This window comes from Primulina eburnea, chromosome 1, assembly GCF_022965805.1.
Source record: "Primulina eburnea isolate SZY01 chromosome 1, ASM2296580v1, whole genome shotgun sequence".
NCBI lineage: Eukaryota > Viridiplantae > Streptophyta > Magnoliopsida > Lamiales > Gesneriaceae > Primulina > Primulina eburnea.
In genome coordinates this window covers 2,629,927-2,643,158 of record NC_133101.1, presented here as the reverse complement: position 1 = coordinate 2,643,158, position 13,232 = coordinate 2,629,927, and the positions used below count along the sequence as shown (strand labels likewise).

General features: G+C 31.1%; 1 protein-coding gene and 1 pseudogene across 2 annotated transcripts; both read right to left on the bottom strand.

Annotated features, from left to right (window-relative positions):
- Positions 1-3,089: 3,089 nt before the first annotated feature.
- LOC140810327 (NAC domain-containing protein 76-like) lies at positions 3,090-5,799 on the bottom strand. Of its 2 annotated transcripts, XM_073168203.1 has the most exons (4): positions 5,740-5,799; positions 5,401-5,584; positions 4,645-4,916; positions 3,090-3,761 (listed from the first exon to the last, which is right to left on the bottom strand). In XM_073168203.1, the coding sequence occupies exons 2-4, from the start codon at positions 5,570-5,572 to the stop codon at positions 3,246-3,248; spliced, it is 960 nt and encodes a 319-aa protein (XP_073024304.1). In that variant the 5' UTR covers positions 5,573-5,584; positions 5,740-5,799; the 3' UTR covers positions 3,090-3,245. The 2 variants fall into 2 exon arrangements, with proteins under 2 accessions (XP_073024304.1, XP_073024310.1); XM_073168209.1 differs by lacking the exon at positions 5,740-5,799 and having other exon boundaries at positions 3,090-3,754; positions 4,641-4,916; positions 5,401-5,669.
- A 3,546-nt stretch (positions 5,800-9,345) lies between these two features.
- Positions 9,346-12,804, bottom strand: LOC140811165 (eukaryotic translation initiation factor 6-2-like; annotated as a pseudogene).
- Between the last annotated feature and the right edge of the window lie 428 nt (positions 12,805-13,232).

Sequence of the window (13,232 nt, the reverse complement as noted above, 5' to 3'; positions counted from 1 at the left end):
GTCTTTTTGGGTTGACTTGCCTTATTTGTTTTTTTAAAAAAAACCATATTTTATATTTGGAGATGGAGAAATGGATTTTTTTAATCATTTATTAGATTTAAAAAATTGTAATTAAATCACATATTAAAAAAAACCATATTTTATATTTGGAGATCGAGAAATGGAAATATTACAATTTTGATATTTTGTTATTTTCTATTTGTGAATTTGATATTCTATTCAGTTTTAGTTCATCATCTTTATATTTTAGACGATTTTACTCTTTTTCCATGTTACGCTAATATGACCTTGAAGTATCTAGTCCCATGATTCCAAAAAACGAAAGTTGTGTAATTAAGATTTTTTTATGGCAAAAACTTGTGTGAGACGATCTCACGGATCGTATTTTGTGAGACGGATATCTTATTTGGGTTATCCATGAAAAAATATTATTTTTTATACTTAGAATATTACTTTTTATTGTGAATATCGGTAAGGTTGACCATCTTACAGATAAAGATTTGTGAGACCGTCTCATAAGAGACATATTCTTTTTTTATAACATATATACGATCAAAATTTCATAGCATAGTTCATCTAATATGAAAGTTGTTTTGTTTAACATAAAAGTACATAAAATTTTGATATCGTATGTATCAGTTTTTAACTATTGTGTGGAGGTGTTGTAAAATATATCCACAACATGCAGTAGAATAATTTAATTAAACACACAAATAAAGTTTAATTATTACTAAAATAAGATATACTAAATCATGCAAAAGTATAGATTGTATGTAAATAGTTTACAAAACCAATACCAGTAAAAGTACGAAACAAGATTTTTCTTAACAAATGAAGAAAGAAAAGTGCATCAACACAAAACAAAGTCTCAAAAGTCACGCCAAACTAGAAAAAGCAGATCGAGATGAGGTTTTGAACGAGATTTTCATATTGTATACACATACTACTTATATAAATATATATACACACATACATGCATGTATATATATATATACACACATACATGCATGTATATACTATCAAGTGTATAATTGTTTTTGAGTGGTGGGTTATTGTATGGACAAAGCATGCGAAATGGAAGCCCGTTTGCTTAGCGCATGCCAGACAACCTTCGGCCCCACATTCATCAATCATATATATATATATATATATATATATATATATATATATATATATATATATATATGTAGATTAAATGTACATAATACATACATACTTATATATATTTATTCCTACATTTAATTTTAATATCATTTGCTTTTGTGTGCTATAGCTAAATGATGTAGATTAAATGTACATAATACATACATACTTATATATATTTATTCCTACATTTAATTTTAATATCATTTGCTTTTGTGTGCTATAGCTAAATGATGTATAATTAATATCAGAGAGATACTAATGGAGTGTCCAAAACATATTATTTGTTTCATAATATATATTTACTTCTCTACGATATTTTTTCATCCGCCGTATTGTTATAATTGAGTTTTAGTCATGTATTTTTTTAGATTTTTTGGCCTTTTGTTTCGTTCCATAGGATTACTGCTTATGCGGCACTAGACGCATCAACATCACGTCAACCTTAGGAGAAAAAATTGAATAAAAATTGCCAAAAAAATATATAGTATACTAAGACTGAAATCTTAAAATTTGTGGAACGGGATACCATGAATCTCCATAATACATACATACATACATACATACATACATATATACATACATATATATATATATATATATATATATATATACATATATATATATATAACACCCGCGCGCATTGAGGATGAGAACAAAAAATCTTCGTTGGTCGGCACTGACCCAAAACTTTTAATTGGATTTTCAAATTTAATGTTTTGAAAAAAAATTAAAATATATATTCCTGAATTTGTGCAAGAATGTTTCCAATCATCCATCTTTTCCTGCAAAATTTTAAAAATAAAAAGAAATATAAAGTCAAAGTCATGACATCTTTTTTTTTTGAAACTCAAAGTCATGACAATTGCTTTGGCCTTTACTTGAGGTTGAATTTCTTTCTAATTTGACCTGCTACCTGTATAGTTCATTAATCCGAGGTATTCACAGAAATTGTGATGAAAATGTCTGCTTTTTAACCATGTTATTTTAATTTACTCTTTTTTTTTCCCTTTTCATTATCTCTTCAAAAGTTGCATGCATGCATGCGTATATACATACATATAAATGATGAATCTTGTGCATATAGTGAGTGTGTGGGTGTATGTAAATATATATCATGTAAAATTTTTAAAAATAAACCTTATTTGGGTCCAATGTGATAAAAAAAATTCATTTATAATAATGAAATTACTAACCTTATTTAAATAGCGTGTTCATTCAATAACTGAGATATTTTACAAGCGCGCACACATACACACATACGTATAAGCTCACTCGTCCATGTGAATCGAATCCAAGCAAATATATGACCTTTTCTTAAAAAGAAAATGCTTGGTCATGAATTAGGTATTCTTCCATAAGTAATGTAATAGCTCGCCAGATCCTATTATTGGTTGCAAGTATTTTCTAGCATATTAGTCACTATTATTTGTTCGGAATTATCGAAATTTAATTTTCTTCATTACTTGTGTTATTATCATATCATTAAGTAAAGAATATTTATAAATAAATTTCATTAAGAATATGATGTTTTATGTATACACAATATCTTCAGTTATATTTGTAAAATCTTTAGGTAAATTTATCAAAATATTATCTAAATTATATTGCATATGTAGACAATCTCCTCCAAAACCATTTATATATTTTAGTTTATTGAAAAAATAAAATGCTCTTAGTATTTAATAAGATTGGCGTCAAATTAAAATTAAATTTGGAAAATGTTTTTTGTTTATGATATATTCTGATTAATTATTATATTGTATTGCATGGTAAAAATATATAAAAAAACGAAGATTATATTTATTAATTCAAACTGTGATTTATAATCAAATTATTTTCTTTTCAGGAATGAGTTGCTTTAATTTTGTCTTATATATATGATAAAAAAAATTATTGGAGAAAATGATAGATACAAGAGAATGAATGCTTAGACTTAATGATTAATTATATCATTCACAACCATAATTATATGTCACCAAAAAAAGGAAAAAGAAAAAAAATACTTGTCCCAAATTCGATGGACAAATTCGTCTTGATTTACAGACAAAACTCATTTATTAAATATGCAAATTCCAATATCACAATCACTCGAGATTGCATCATTCAAACTTTGCTCCTCCTTCCCCAAAAGTGAGCAAATCCTCAAAGCTCGAAACCCTGTCACCTTCATATTCAGCATCCCCGTGGCTAAGCTGAGAGGCAACAAATCTGTCAAGATCTCTCCAATCCATTACATTCTTTGATTTACAGTATTCCTTTATGCAATCATCATTAGCATCCTCATTGCTAGCACGTATTTCTGTTACGGAGCTAGGTTTTTTTACCGTGAGAAGGGGCGGAGAATCTAGCTCTGGAAGCTGCACGAATTGATCGGGGTACTCCACTAGATTTAGGGTTTCAGCGGCAGCATCTGTTTCTTGTTTGAAGGCCAAGTTTTCGGCTAGACGGTTTAAGGGTGTGTGTTTCGATATTTGATCGATGGAACTCATTATTTTGCTTACACCAATGGCTTCATCTTGATAATAGTAGGCTGAGTCCCACCCTAAAATGGAGCTCTTTGTTTGGGTTATCATTCTTTTCTTGAATGCCCGGCAAACCACCCAGCCTTCTTCCTGCTGCAAAAAAAATTGTTACGATGAACATGACGAATCGCTTGCATGATTTGGATAATTATTAGGAAAATATGTTTGATTTATTGAAATTATAGTTTAATCAAATTGTATTGGTAATTTAGTACTATTAATCGCTCATCGGCCACGACTGGAAATGTGTATGGACTTGAACATGACTGCATGGATGCTCAGATCAGAAAATGAAGCATGAATAAATAGAGGAGCATTCATAGTTTTCAACTGAATTAGAACTTGCATATTTTCTTTCTTTGTAAGAAAATATGCAAGTTCATAGTTTCGACTGGAAATGTGCATGGACTTGAACTTACAATCACAAATTCTGAGATTTTTTTTCGTCCAAGGAAAATCGACCAATTATATCCCTTCTTATTTGACCACGAACTTTAAAATGTCGAAGAATGTCTGGAAATCTTTATATTCATAAAAAAAAATTGTTTAAATGGAGAAGGTACCTCGTTCATTCACTGAAAAAAGGTCCTTTTGACTACGGAAAAGGGATCGCCTTTCTTTACATGCATGTTGAGCGGGATTGCATTTGAATGCAAATTAAAGGAAGTGCATGCCTAGTTATTAAAAAGATGGGGAATAATGGCCTCTTACTTACAGAAATTAAATCAGTTTATGCCTTGTTTAACTCTTTGTCATACATAATTAACGAGGAAACGAGTCCTGCGACTTTAATTAACTTGTGTAAATATTGGATATTCACAATTAACATTTTTACTTTTCACTCATGGATGGCTAGTAATCATCAAAAGTTACTTGAATAAGGCTTGTTTTAGCAAGCTTTAAACTATACATTAAAATTCCCAATATTATTGGTTTTCTTTAAATTTGAAGAAAAAGGGTGAATGAAGAAACTTGCCTGAGGAAGACCATTTTCTTCTGATTCAAGCCTGTACTCATGCATGATCCAGTCAGTTTTATGCCCATTTGGTGCCCTTCCTTTGTAGAAGACTAGGGTTTTCCTCATACCGATAAGTCTCGATTTAGCGTATACTGCTTTATCTCTTCCGGTGGCCTTCCAGAACCCTACCATCGTGGCTCTGTTAGTTCTTGTACCAGTTGGGTACTTCTTATCTTTGTGACTGAAGAAATACCACTCCCTATGCTCTTCGTACCCGATTCGACATTTATCTGTGGATATTATAGAGAGGTGTGACGGTTAATAGAACTATACATATATATATATATATATATATATATATATGCAATCAGAGACTTTAATTTTCTATTAGCTCTAGTGAAAACATGTAGAAGAACAAAGAAACGACGAAAGGGAATCTTCTTTAATTGGAAATTATGTAATTGCTTGGTTATGTGATGTGCTTCATTTGATCAAAGAATTGGATATCAAGATTTTTAATAGTAACAAATTTGCACTCGCAATTCTTGAGCCAAAGAGATTTTTCAGAAATCATCCAAGATCGATCCGTTCGTTCTTTTCCCTCCGATGAATAATCAAAACGAGCACAAAACCTGCTGAAAGTACTGACTAAGATGATCCGAAGTCGATTAAGCGACGAAAATATTTCACAAATCGAAATATATTGAGGAAAACCCTAATCAAGAAAGTATAATTAACAGGAAATGAAAGAAATCTTGACGAGCTGCTTAATACCTTGTAGATCCCATGGTTCAATCCTATACAGATCAATATCTCTTATAACATCAAAATCTATCTTCTGTCCAACAACCTTCTTCCTAAGATAGTATCCGACCAGCTCCTCATCCGTCGGATGGAACCGAAACCCGGGCGGAACACGAGAATTATGCTCCATACTCGTATCCATCAATCAATATCTCTGCATCAAATTCACACCCCACTTATACAAGTCAAACCACTTATTTTCTTTCACTAATTTCCATCATCTCTAAATCATAACCAAGCTATATAACACAAAGCACAACAGAAAAGTTAGACAAAAGGTGAAGAAAAAAACGAAATCATGAACCCTACCTATCAAAAGGTGACGAGTGTTATCAGATATAATTATCAGCACATTTGGTGGTGAGCAGCACTTGACATTTTATCTCTAAAAGGTATTCAACGCGTGTTTAAAGAAACCCTTTTTTTATTAGTTTCGAATATATATATTTTTAATTTAATTTGTTGGGTTACTAGAATAATTGGAATGGAAAGCAAATGATTAAGCAGTGCTCCTAATGAACAACGAAAGAGGGTAAGAGGATAGAAACTGACAAGTGATTATGATGTAATGTTGGGCAATGTTGAATTAGAAGCAACATAGTATATATATTTTAAGTTTATTATATTTGTTAACTATTTCTTGGAATATGTGAAACTATTTTTTAATGTATTAATTAAATAAGAATAAAATAGGAAGTTTGTTTGTAAATTTTGTTTTGCAATTATCATTATTGTTTTTAAGGTTAATTCAGATTATAGTTCAACTATAATTGATGTTTGTTTTCACTTTTAGTCTTTTTTTTTATATCAATTTTTAGTGATATACATCAACTTTCGAAGTTACGTCCGCATTCCTGCGAAAAATAACTAAAAAAAGGTGAAAAGAATGACCAACTTATTGGATTAAAACTAAACAATACATTACTGGAAATATAAAACAATCACGTTACAGTACCAAATGACGATTTTAACTGTATCAATCAAAACATATAAATGTCATTGTACTAGGTTCCCTTTAAACTTCGAATTCATGAGTTTAATTGATATAACTTCGTTTGTTCAATTTTTTAGGAAAATCAAATGTAAATTTGAGAATTTTTTTTATTAATGAGAAAGTGATTAATTTTAGTGTTACGATTAGATAAAAAATTTCTTTAATTATAAATTTCAGCTCTGAGTAGTTAGATATTTAATTATAATTAATGAAAATTTTGTGCTCTCAATATAGTATTCCGAATCCATTATTATCAATGTGCGTGTCATCCCTAAATATATGTAGCACGCCTGCTTGTATATATATAGAAGATAAATGAAAAAAAAGGAAGAAAAGCGAAGTCTGAAGAAAGGAAGCATTCGAAAGGTGGATTCTGACCTTCTTGTCTCTTTGTCTGGAAATTAAATTTCACCTCTTTTACACATGAACTCAGCTGGAAATAGGTAAAAGTATCAATTTATATATATTTTTAAAAAAGTTTACATAAATTTTGATTTTTTTTCTCTAAAAACACGATCTGTTTTGTCATTTAGAATATTAGTTTCACAAAATAAAAGTTGAGAAATTTTGAAATTGACCCCCTAAGTTGATTTGTACATATTTAAGAGTGAAAATTTTATATTTTAAAAAAATTATATATTTTATCTGTTAAAACCCGTTTGATTACTATGACTTATTAAATTCGTAAATTAGAATATCTGTTTCGCAAAATGAATGTGTAATTTAAATAAGAATTGTTTGCATCGTGACACACTTTACCGTTTGAACACAAATAAATATATATATATATATATATATATATATATATATATATATATATATATATATATATATATATATATATATGATTATACTGCACAATACATATAGAAAAGCCACATGAGTCAAGAAGAGTAGGTGATGGAGAAAGGAATGGGTTTTTTCCTCCCTCAAATCTATCGTTCAAGCTTAACAAAGGAAACAAAAGAAGAATTCAAATATATCTTGTGAAAATGGGACAAAAAAAAACCAACTTAATCTTACTACATTAAGATAAATAAAAGAGAAAATTACAATTTTAGTTATATAACTTGACTTGTTTTGGTTTAGTAATATGATTTGTTAAACTTTTGTTTTCATCTAATAATTTAGATTTTTTTTGTGTTGGTCTTTTTTTTTGTTTTTGCAGGAAACAATGAAATCTACTTAATATTACTTATTTGACAATGATTTTCTTCTACGTGTTTCTTATGAGAAGAGTAAAATATATATTACACATATCTAAATATATCTAAACAAAAAAAATAAAAAATTGGAATACGAGAAGAACCAATGAAATTGACAGATTAGACGTGAGGTTTTTCAAGATTTGGAAATGGATTTAAAAACAAGAAGATTTATGAGCGAGTCTATAATTATAGATCTAAGCTGGGCCAAATATTTTGAGCAAATGTAGGAAAAGATTAAGTAAACTATAAGCATGCATATATGTATAAATTTGTGTGTCCTCGAAAGTAGCTAGGCCTAAGACAGATGTCTCATCAAATTCGTCTCCGACTCTATCATGTTTTGATTGTTACTGATAGTTATAACTTTTGATAAAAAAATAAATAAACGATCACCAAAATTTAAAAATAGAAATTTTTAGAATCCTTGATGAATCTGAATAACTGTATGTAATAACATCGAAAAGAATCTCAAGTTCTGTGGTTGGAGATAATAAAATAGCCTAACACAATAAACAAAAGAAGCAAAGTATATATAACTGCACTTCCTAATTATTTCCCGATCGAAGAGTTCAAATTCTTGTTTGGCAACATGGCACCACCGAATCCCTTGCATAGAAAATCTTTATGCAATCCAATAAAGAAGAAAGCAGCAAAAACAAAGCTATGATCACAAGAGAAACAATGAACGCAAACACCAAAGGAATGTCAACATGAACCCTTGATGAACGAGTAATGACCGCTTTCTTCACGAATTCCGCGGAACACCATGCGATGAAACTGCATAAACTGGCTAGCATTAGTTTCCACATAGCCAAGTTTAGATATAATGATGCCTTGAGAGCTCTTTCTTCATCCTCCATACTCGTGTTATGTTGTTTCTACGTACAACAAGTGGAACTTAATGATTTTCGACGTACAAATGTCGAATTGGTGGAAAATTCTATTGTCGAACAGATCTAGGAATAAGGATCTAGTTATATCAATAATCTGATGAGGTTCAAAAAAGATCACAAATAATGTTTATTGGATATCTCTTGCATCCTATATATATAGAATTAAGAGGAAAACCCGCATCATGAAAAAAGTGCCAGATATATGGGTTTATAATATACGAAGGGATTTGTTTTAATGTATGGAAAGAAATCTTAGATCAAATAAAACTTATCCGCAAGGATCGGAAACACTTTGTTTAAAGGAAATCTAATTTGCATAGGAAACTAACTAATAAATAAAATATTATCTTAGTAATATATAAAATGTAATCTTAATACTGAAATAATTAATTAAAGAGTCCTAAATCTGGTAAACACAAAAACTCCTGTGAGACGGTCTCACGGCTCAATTTTGTGAAACAGATAATCTATATGAGTCACCCACGAAAAAATATTACTTTTTATGTCAAATATATTAAATTTTATTGTAAATATGGACATGATTGATCCATCTCACGAATAAAGATCTGTGAAACCGTCTTATAAAAGACCTATTCACCTATTAACACGACGTATCTTAATATGTAATCGTAGTATCATACAATGCTTAGAAATTATTATTATTAAATAGTAATTTATTAATTTAGAATGAATATTCTAAAAGTTGGCGACCATTTGAATGCGTTAATTTTTTAGTTTAAACAAATAATTTAAATAAATATTTTGATAATTTAAGAAACTATAAAACATGGTCATCGAGAATCAATGGAAGATATTCCTCTGATCAAACCTCATGAAGAGCTTGATAGCTTAGAAATCCGCAACACACATACACTAAACATTGTCAATACAGAGTTACACATTGCCTTGAGAGTGGCAAATAAAATCTCCACAAAATTAAATTAAAAATTAAAAATACAGTAAAAAGCCACAGTAAAACTCGAAGTTCTCGGGAACTCAAACATATGTATCAATCAACGATTTTCTCATCTCATCGACGAGGGCACTAGGTTGAGCTTCTCTTAACTTGAAAACACTCTCAATGACGGATAACTCGGTAGCAGTAGTGTCTGATCCGCAGAATGCTGTCCAATCATTTACTGTCAATCCAGCGGCGATCACTTCACTGCCACGATTCACGGTTCCAGCAACCAAAGGGACTTGAAGAAGGGTGGAAAGTTCATCCAGATCTTCAATGGATGTATGAGGATGGACCTGCTCAATAGCCAACGTGTTTCCAGGATAGGATCAGAAAAAAAAATTTCACTTTATTTTAAAAATTCGATTTAAATAAGAGAATGTGAATCTTACCAAACCACCTCTATTGGAAAATGCACAGAAACTGCCAACAAGTATGTTGCCAGCAATTGTTTGTCGGAAAACTTCTACACCGAGAACATCAGCTATCATCTCCTCTGTTTCCTGATAGAGTTGAAAATTGTAACTTCTCTTGTTACATGAACGAAGTGAGCAGATTAGGGAAACAATTCTCCACAATGGACCATTAAGACCATATTACATTAAACAGCACCAACAGAATATTTACTCATTCCATTTCTGAAGTTTTGTTGGCTAATCACTACTCTGGCTTACATGATAAAGAATACTGAATCTGGCATGTATTTTATATTTCAACTTTTATTTAGAGCATAAAATACGATAAGGTTGACGAGCAAGTAAGGTCTGCTTTCCAAGTTTAGTGGTCCTTATTAATTAGTTTGTTTACTTTCATAGACTCACTAAGAGAAACAGTAATGGTCCTTGTTGATGAGTAGGTCACTCAGAAGCTCATGTTAACAACCACCCACCTCAACATTGTCCTATCCAAAATGCAAAAGTTCCACTTCCCAACACAAAAGTCACGGAAGAATATTGACAAGGTTTCAAAAGTAATTCTATCTACGCATTTTGCCATCAAGACAAGGTATAACTGGAGATATTCGTCTATCTCCAGCGCCCAACCAGAAAAACTTCCAAGATAGCAATGTGTTGCAAAGAGCTATTACACCAAGAACGCATTTTTGTGAAAGGAAAAAAAATAAAAATAGATCCATAAGTTGCAGGTCAGATTTACCACTTATTGCAGGTCAGATTTACCATTTCCCATAAAAAGAGAATTATTTTCAGCCACAAACTCAACCAATAAGGAGACGAGAAGTGAGTACATGCAAGCCAGTGATGCACTTTCCATAAGAACACACTTGCAACAGTATAAATATCAATGCAACAACCCATTACTCTATAAGGGAAGACCGATTGTTAAATAAAAAGAACTGAAAATAACTTACTCGAGGCGATCAAGCACCGGATGGTTTATGTGAATGAAATACACATAATAAAAACAGAAGCCAAAAATAAAAGAAACTTCGTTGCTGCTCAAATTTTATCAAACATATGAAGCCTGATAGTCAAAGTCCATAATTGAGAGACAAATTGAAGCAAAGATAACATCAGCACTATTGGTGCTGAGCTGATCTATCCAATAAAGGTGGAAACTAGAGAAAACGAGGAGAGCATTATTTTCAAAACAGAAACATGTAGGTAAACAAATTAGGAATGAATCAAACACAGAAACTAAACCCTCACAGAAATAGGAAATAAATAAAACTACTAATTAATTTACAATCACATTACAGTTACCTATGAGCTTTTCACAGACAACTGCTTCCAACTTAGACAAACTTTTAATGGAGTTAAAAAATATAACCTTGCCCACTCAAAAAAAAAAAAAGGAAACCACAACCTTGCCACAAGAATTAAGAACTCAGAATTGAACTTTTCTGACAAAAAAAAATCAACGAATTCACCATGTTCTCATATTCTTGACTATATGAAATTAGATAAATGCAAAACAATTTGCCTTGTCAAGATCAGGATGTGTAAGAGCAACATGATCATTGCATGCAATGCAATTCCCCAGAGCAGATATCTCTCCTCAATTCGCTGCACAACCACCGAATCTGGCAGACTGTTCCTCAAATGTTGTAATTCTATAACACCAAGAGACGAAAAATAGACATTTAATCCAGCAAGGAAAAAAAACGTAGAACAAGAACATGACATGTAGAAACATCACTTTTAGTCCATCTTCAAGTAATCTATTGAAGAAGTAAGACTTAGTTCTGACCAAATTTTTGAATTAGCAAGGTGAAAATTGGAATATTAAACTAGTACACAGTTCTGAAACCATGGCATCTTCCACTTAGTTTCCTCTTTGTTTGGTAAAAAGGGTTCCCAATATCAGTTTTCAGTATTTTCTGCGACAAAAAGAGTTTCCACGGACAATCTTTATCAATGTCTAATTATTTGTGTTTACAAATTCTACATATTTTTGCTAGGCTCTTCATGTACCGAGCTAAATCACTAAATTGTGAGTGACAAGGCACCTTGATCAGTAGTAGTGTGAGGCAAAAGCAACCCATTCTTGTTCCCTGCCAAAGGAAATTTTGAGGAAATGGGCAAAAAAATATTAACCAGCAAACAATGAAAATGAAATCAAGGAAGCAGCACAAATGCTATAACCTTCACAGCCAAAAAAAAAAACTACATGATTCTCACCAGCACAAAGGCGTCCAATTATTCTAGTGCCCCCAATAGAGCTTTTAACCACAGGAATAAAATCAGCCAACTCAGCCTCAAATGTGCTGCACAAACCATAATATCATTTTCACCCATGTAATTAATTCAGCAGGCCAAATAATGTATTTTTGCACGAAAACCACACCTTAAGGGAAATCCCAAATCAATATTTGGAAATTTTCATTTGATTGTCGCTGGGTATCTCAAAGTATCATCTAGGACAATCCAACAAAATAAACAACATATAGGTTCAATTAAACCAATACCTGTAGAAATTTTCAGAACCACCGATAGCGACCAGGCAATAAGCATTGGTCAACTTGGAAAAAACACCAATCTCACAATTATTTTCGTATTGCAGTCCTGCACATGGATACAGTTTGTTATCACATCTTCATACAAGTAAAATGATGAAACTACTCAGCGAGTACTTACTTGTTGCCATGATTAAAGAAGAAAACCACCAAACAAGATTTGATTATTAGTTTGAATAATATTATCCCTGAGAGATGGAAATCGATCGGCGATGCCACAAAAGCCGGCTGGAATTAGGGTTTCGTGTATTGTGTTGGGAATTAGTACAATTCTTCACCTAATGACAACATTTTTTTGCTTCAGAAACATACATAAGCAAATTAGTGTCGCTGGACCCTCAATCAGCATAAGCGTGTACCCGACTCATAACAAAGAACATTATTATAATTAGCATTCATAGCAGAAGCATTTGTACCATTTATTTAACTGTAGTAGTACAAACAAATTCTGGATTAAATAAGATAGCATATATGATCCAACTATAAAACTTTTTCATTTTCTTATTTTATCTGGTTCAGGCTCCGGTACTTCGATATCTGATATTTATAGTAATAGAAAAGATAATAGATGTTAAGTCTTTTAGAACTTAGTAGATGACATAAATTTGGTTTACTTAATATAATAAGTCGAAATATGATATAGTTGCGTAATATTTTAATATGATGTATTCTGTGAACAAAATAGTAAAATGCTATAAATTAAAGTGGAGTTAATACGAATAAAATAATTATACTGGTTTCTAAAGTGAATATTGTAGGCTAAAGAGATGACATT

Coding starts and splice junctions, on each gene's coding strand:
- LOC140810327 (XM_073168203.1), bottom strand. CDS start 5,572: ATGGATACGAGTATGGAGCATAATTCTCGTGTTCCGCCCGGGTTTCGG. Junction 4,917..5,400: donor TGAACCATGGGATCTACAAG/GTATTAAGCAGC, acceptor TAATATCCACAG/ATAAATGTCGAATCGGGTAC. Junction 3,762..4,644: donor AAGAAAATGGTCTTCCTCAG/GCAAGTTTCTTC, acceptor TTTTTTTTGCAG/CAGGAAGAAGGCTGGGTGGT.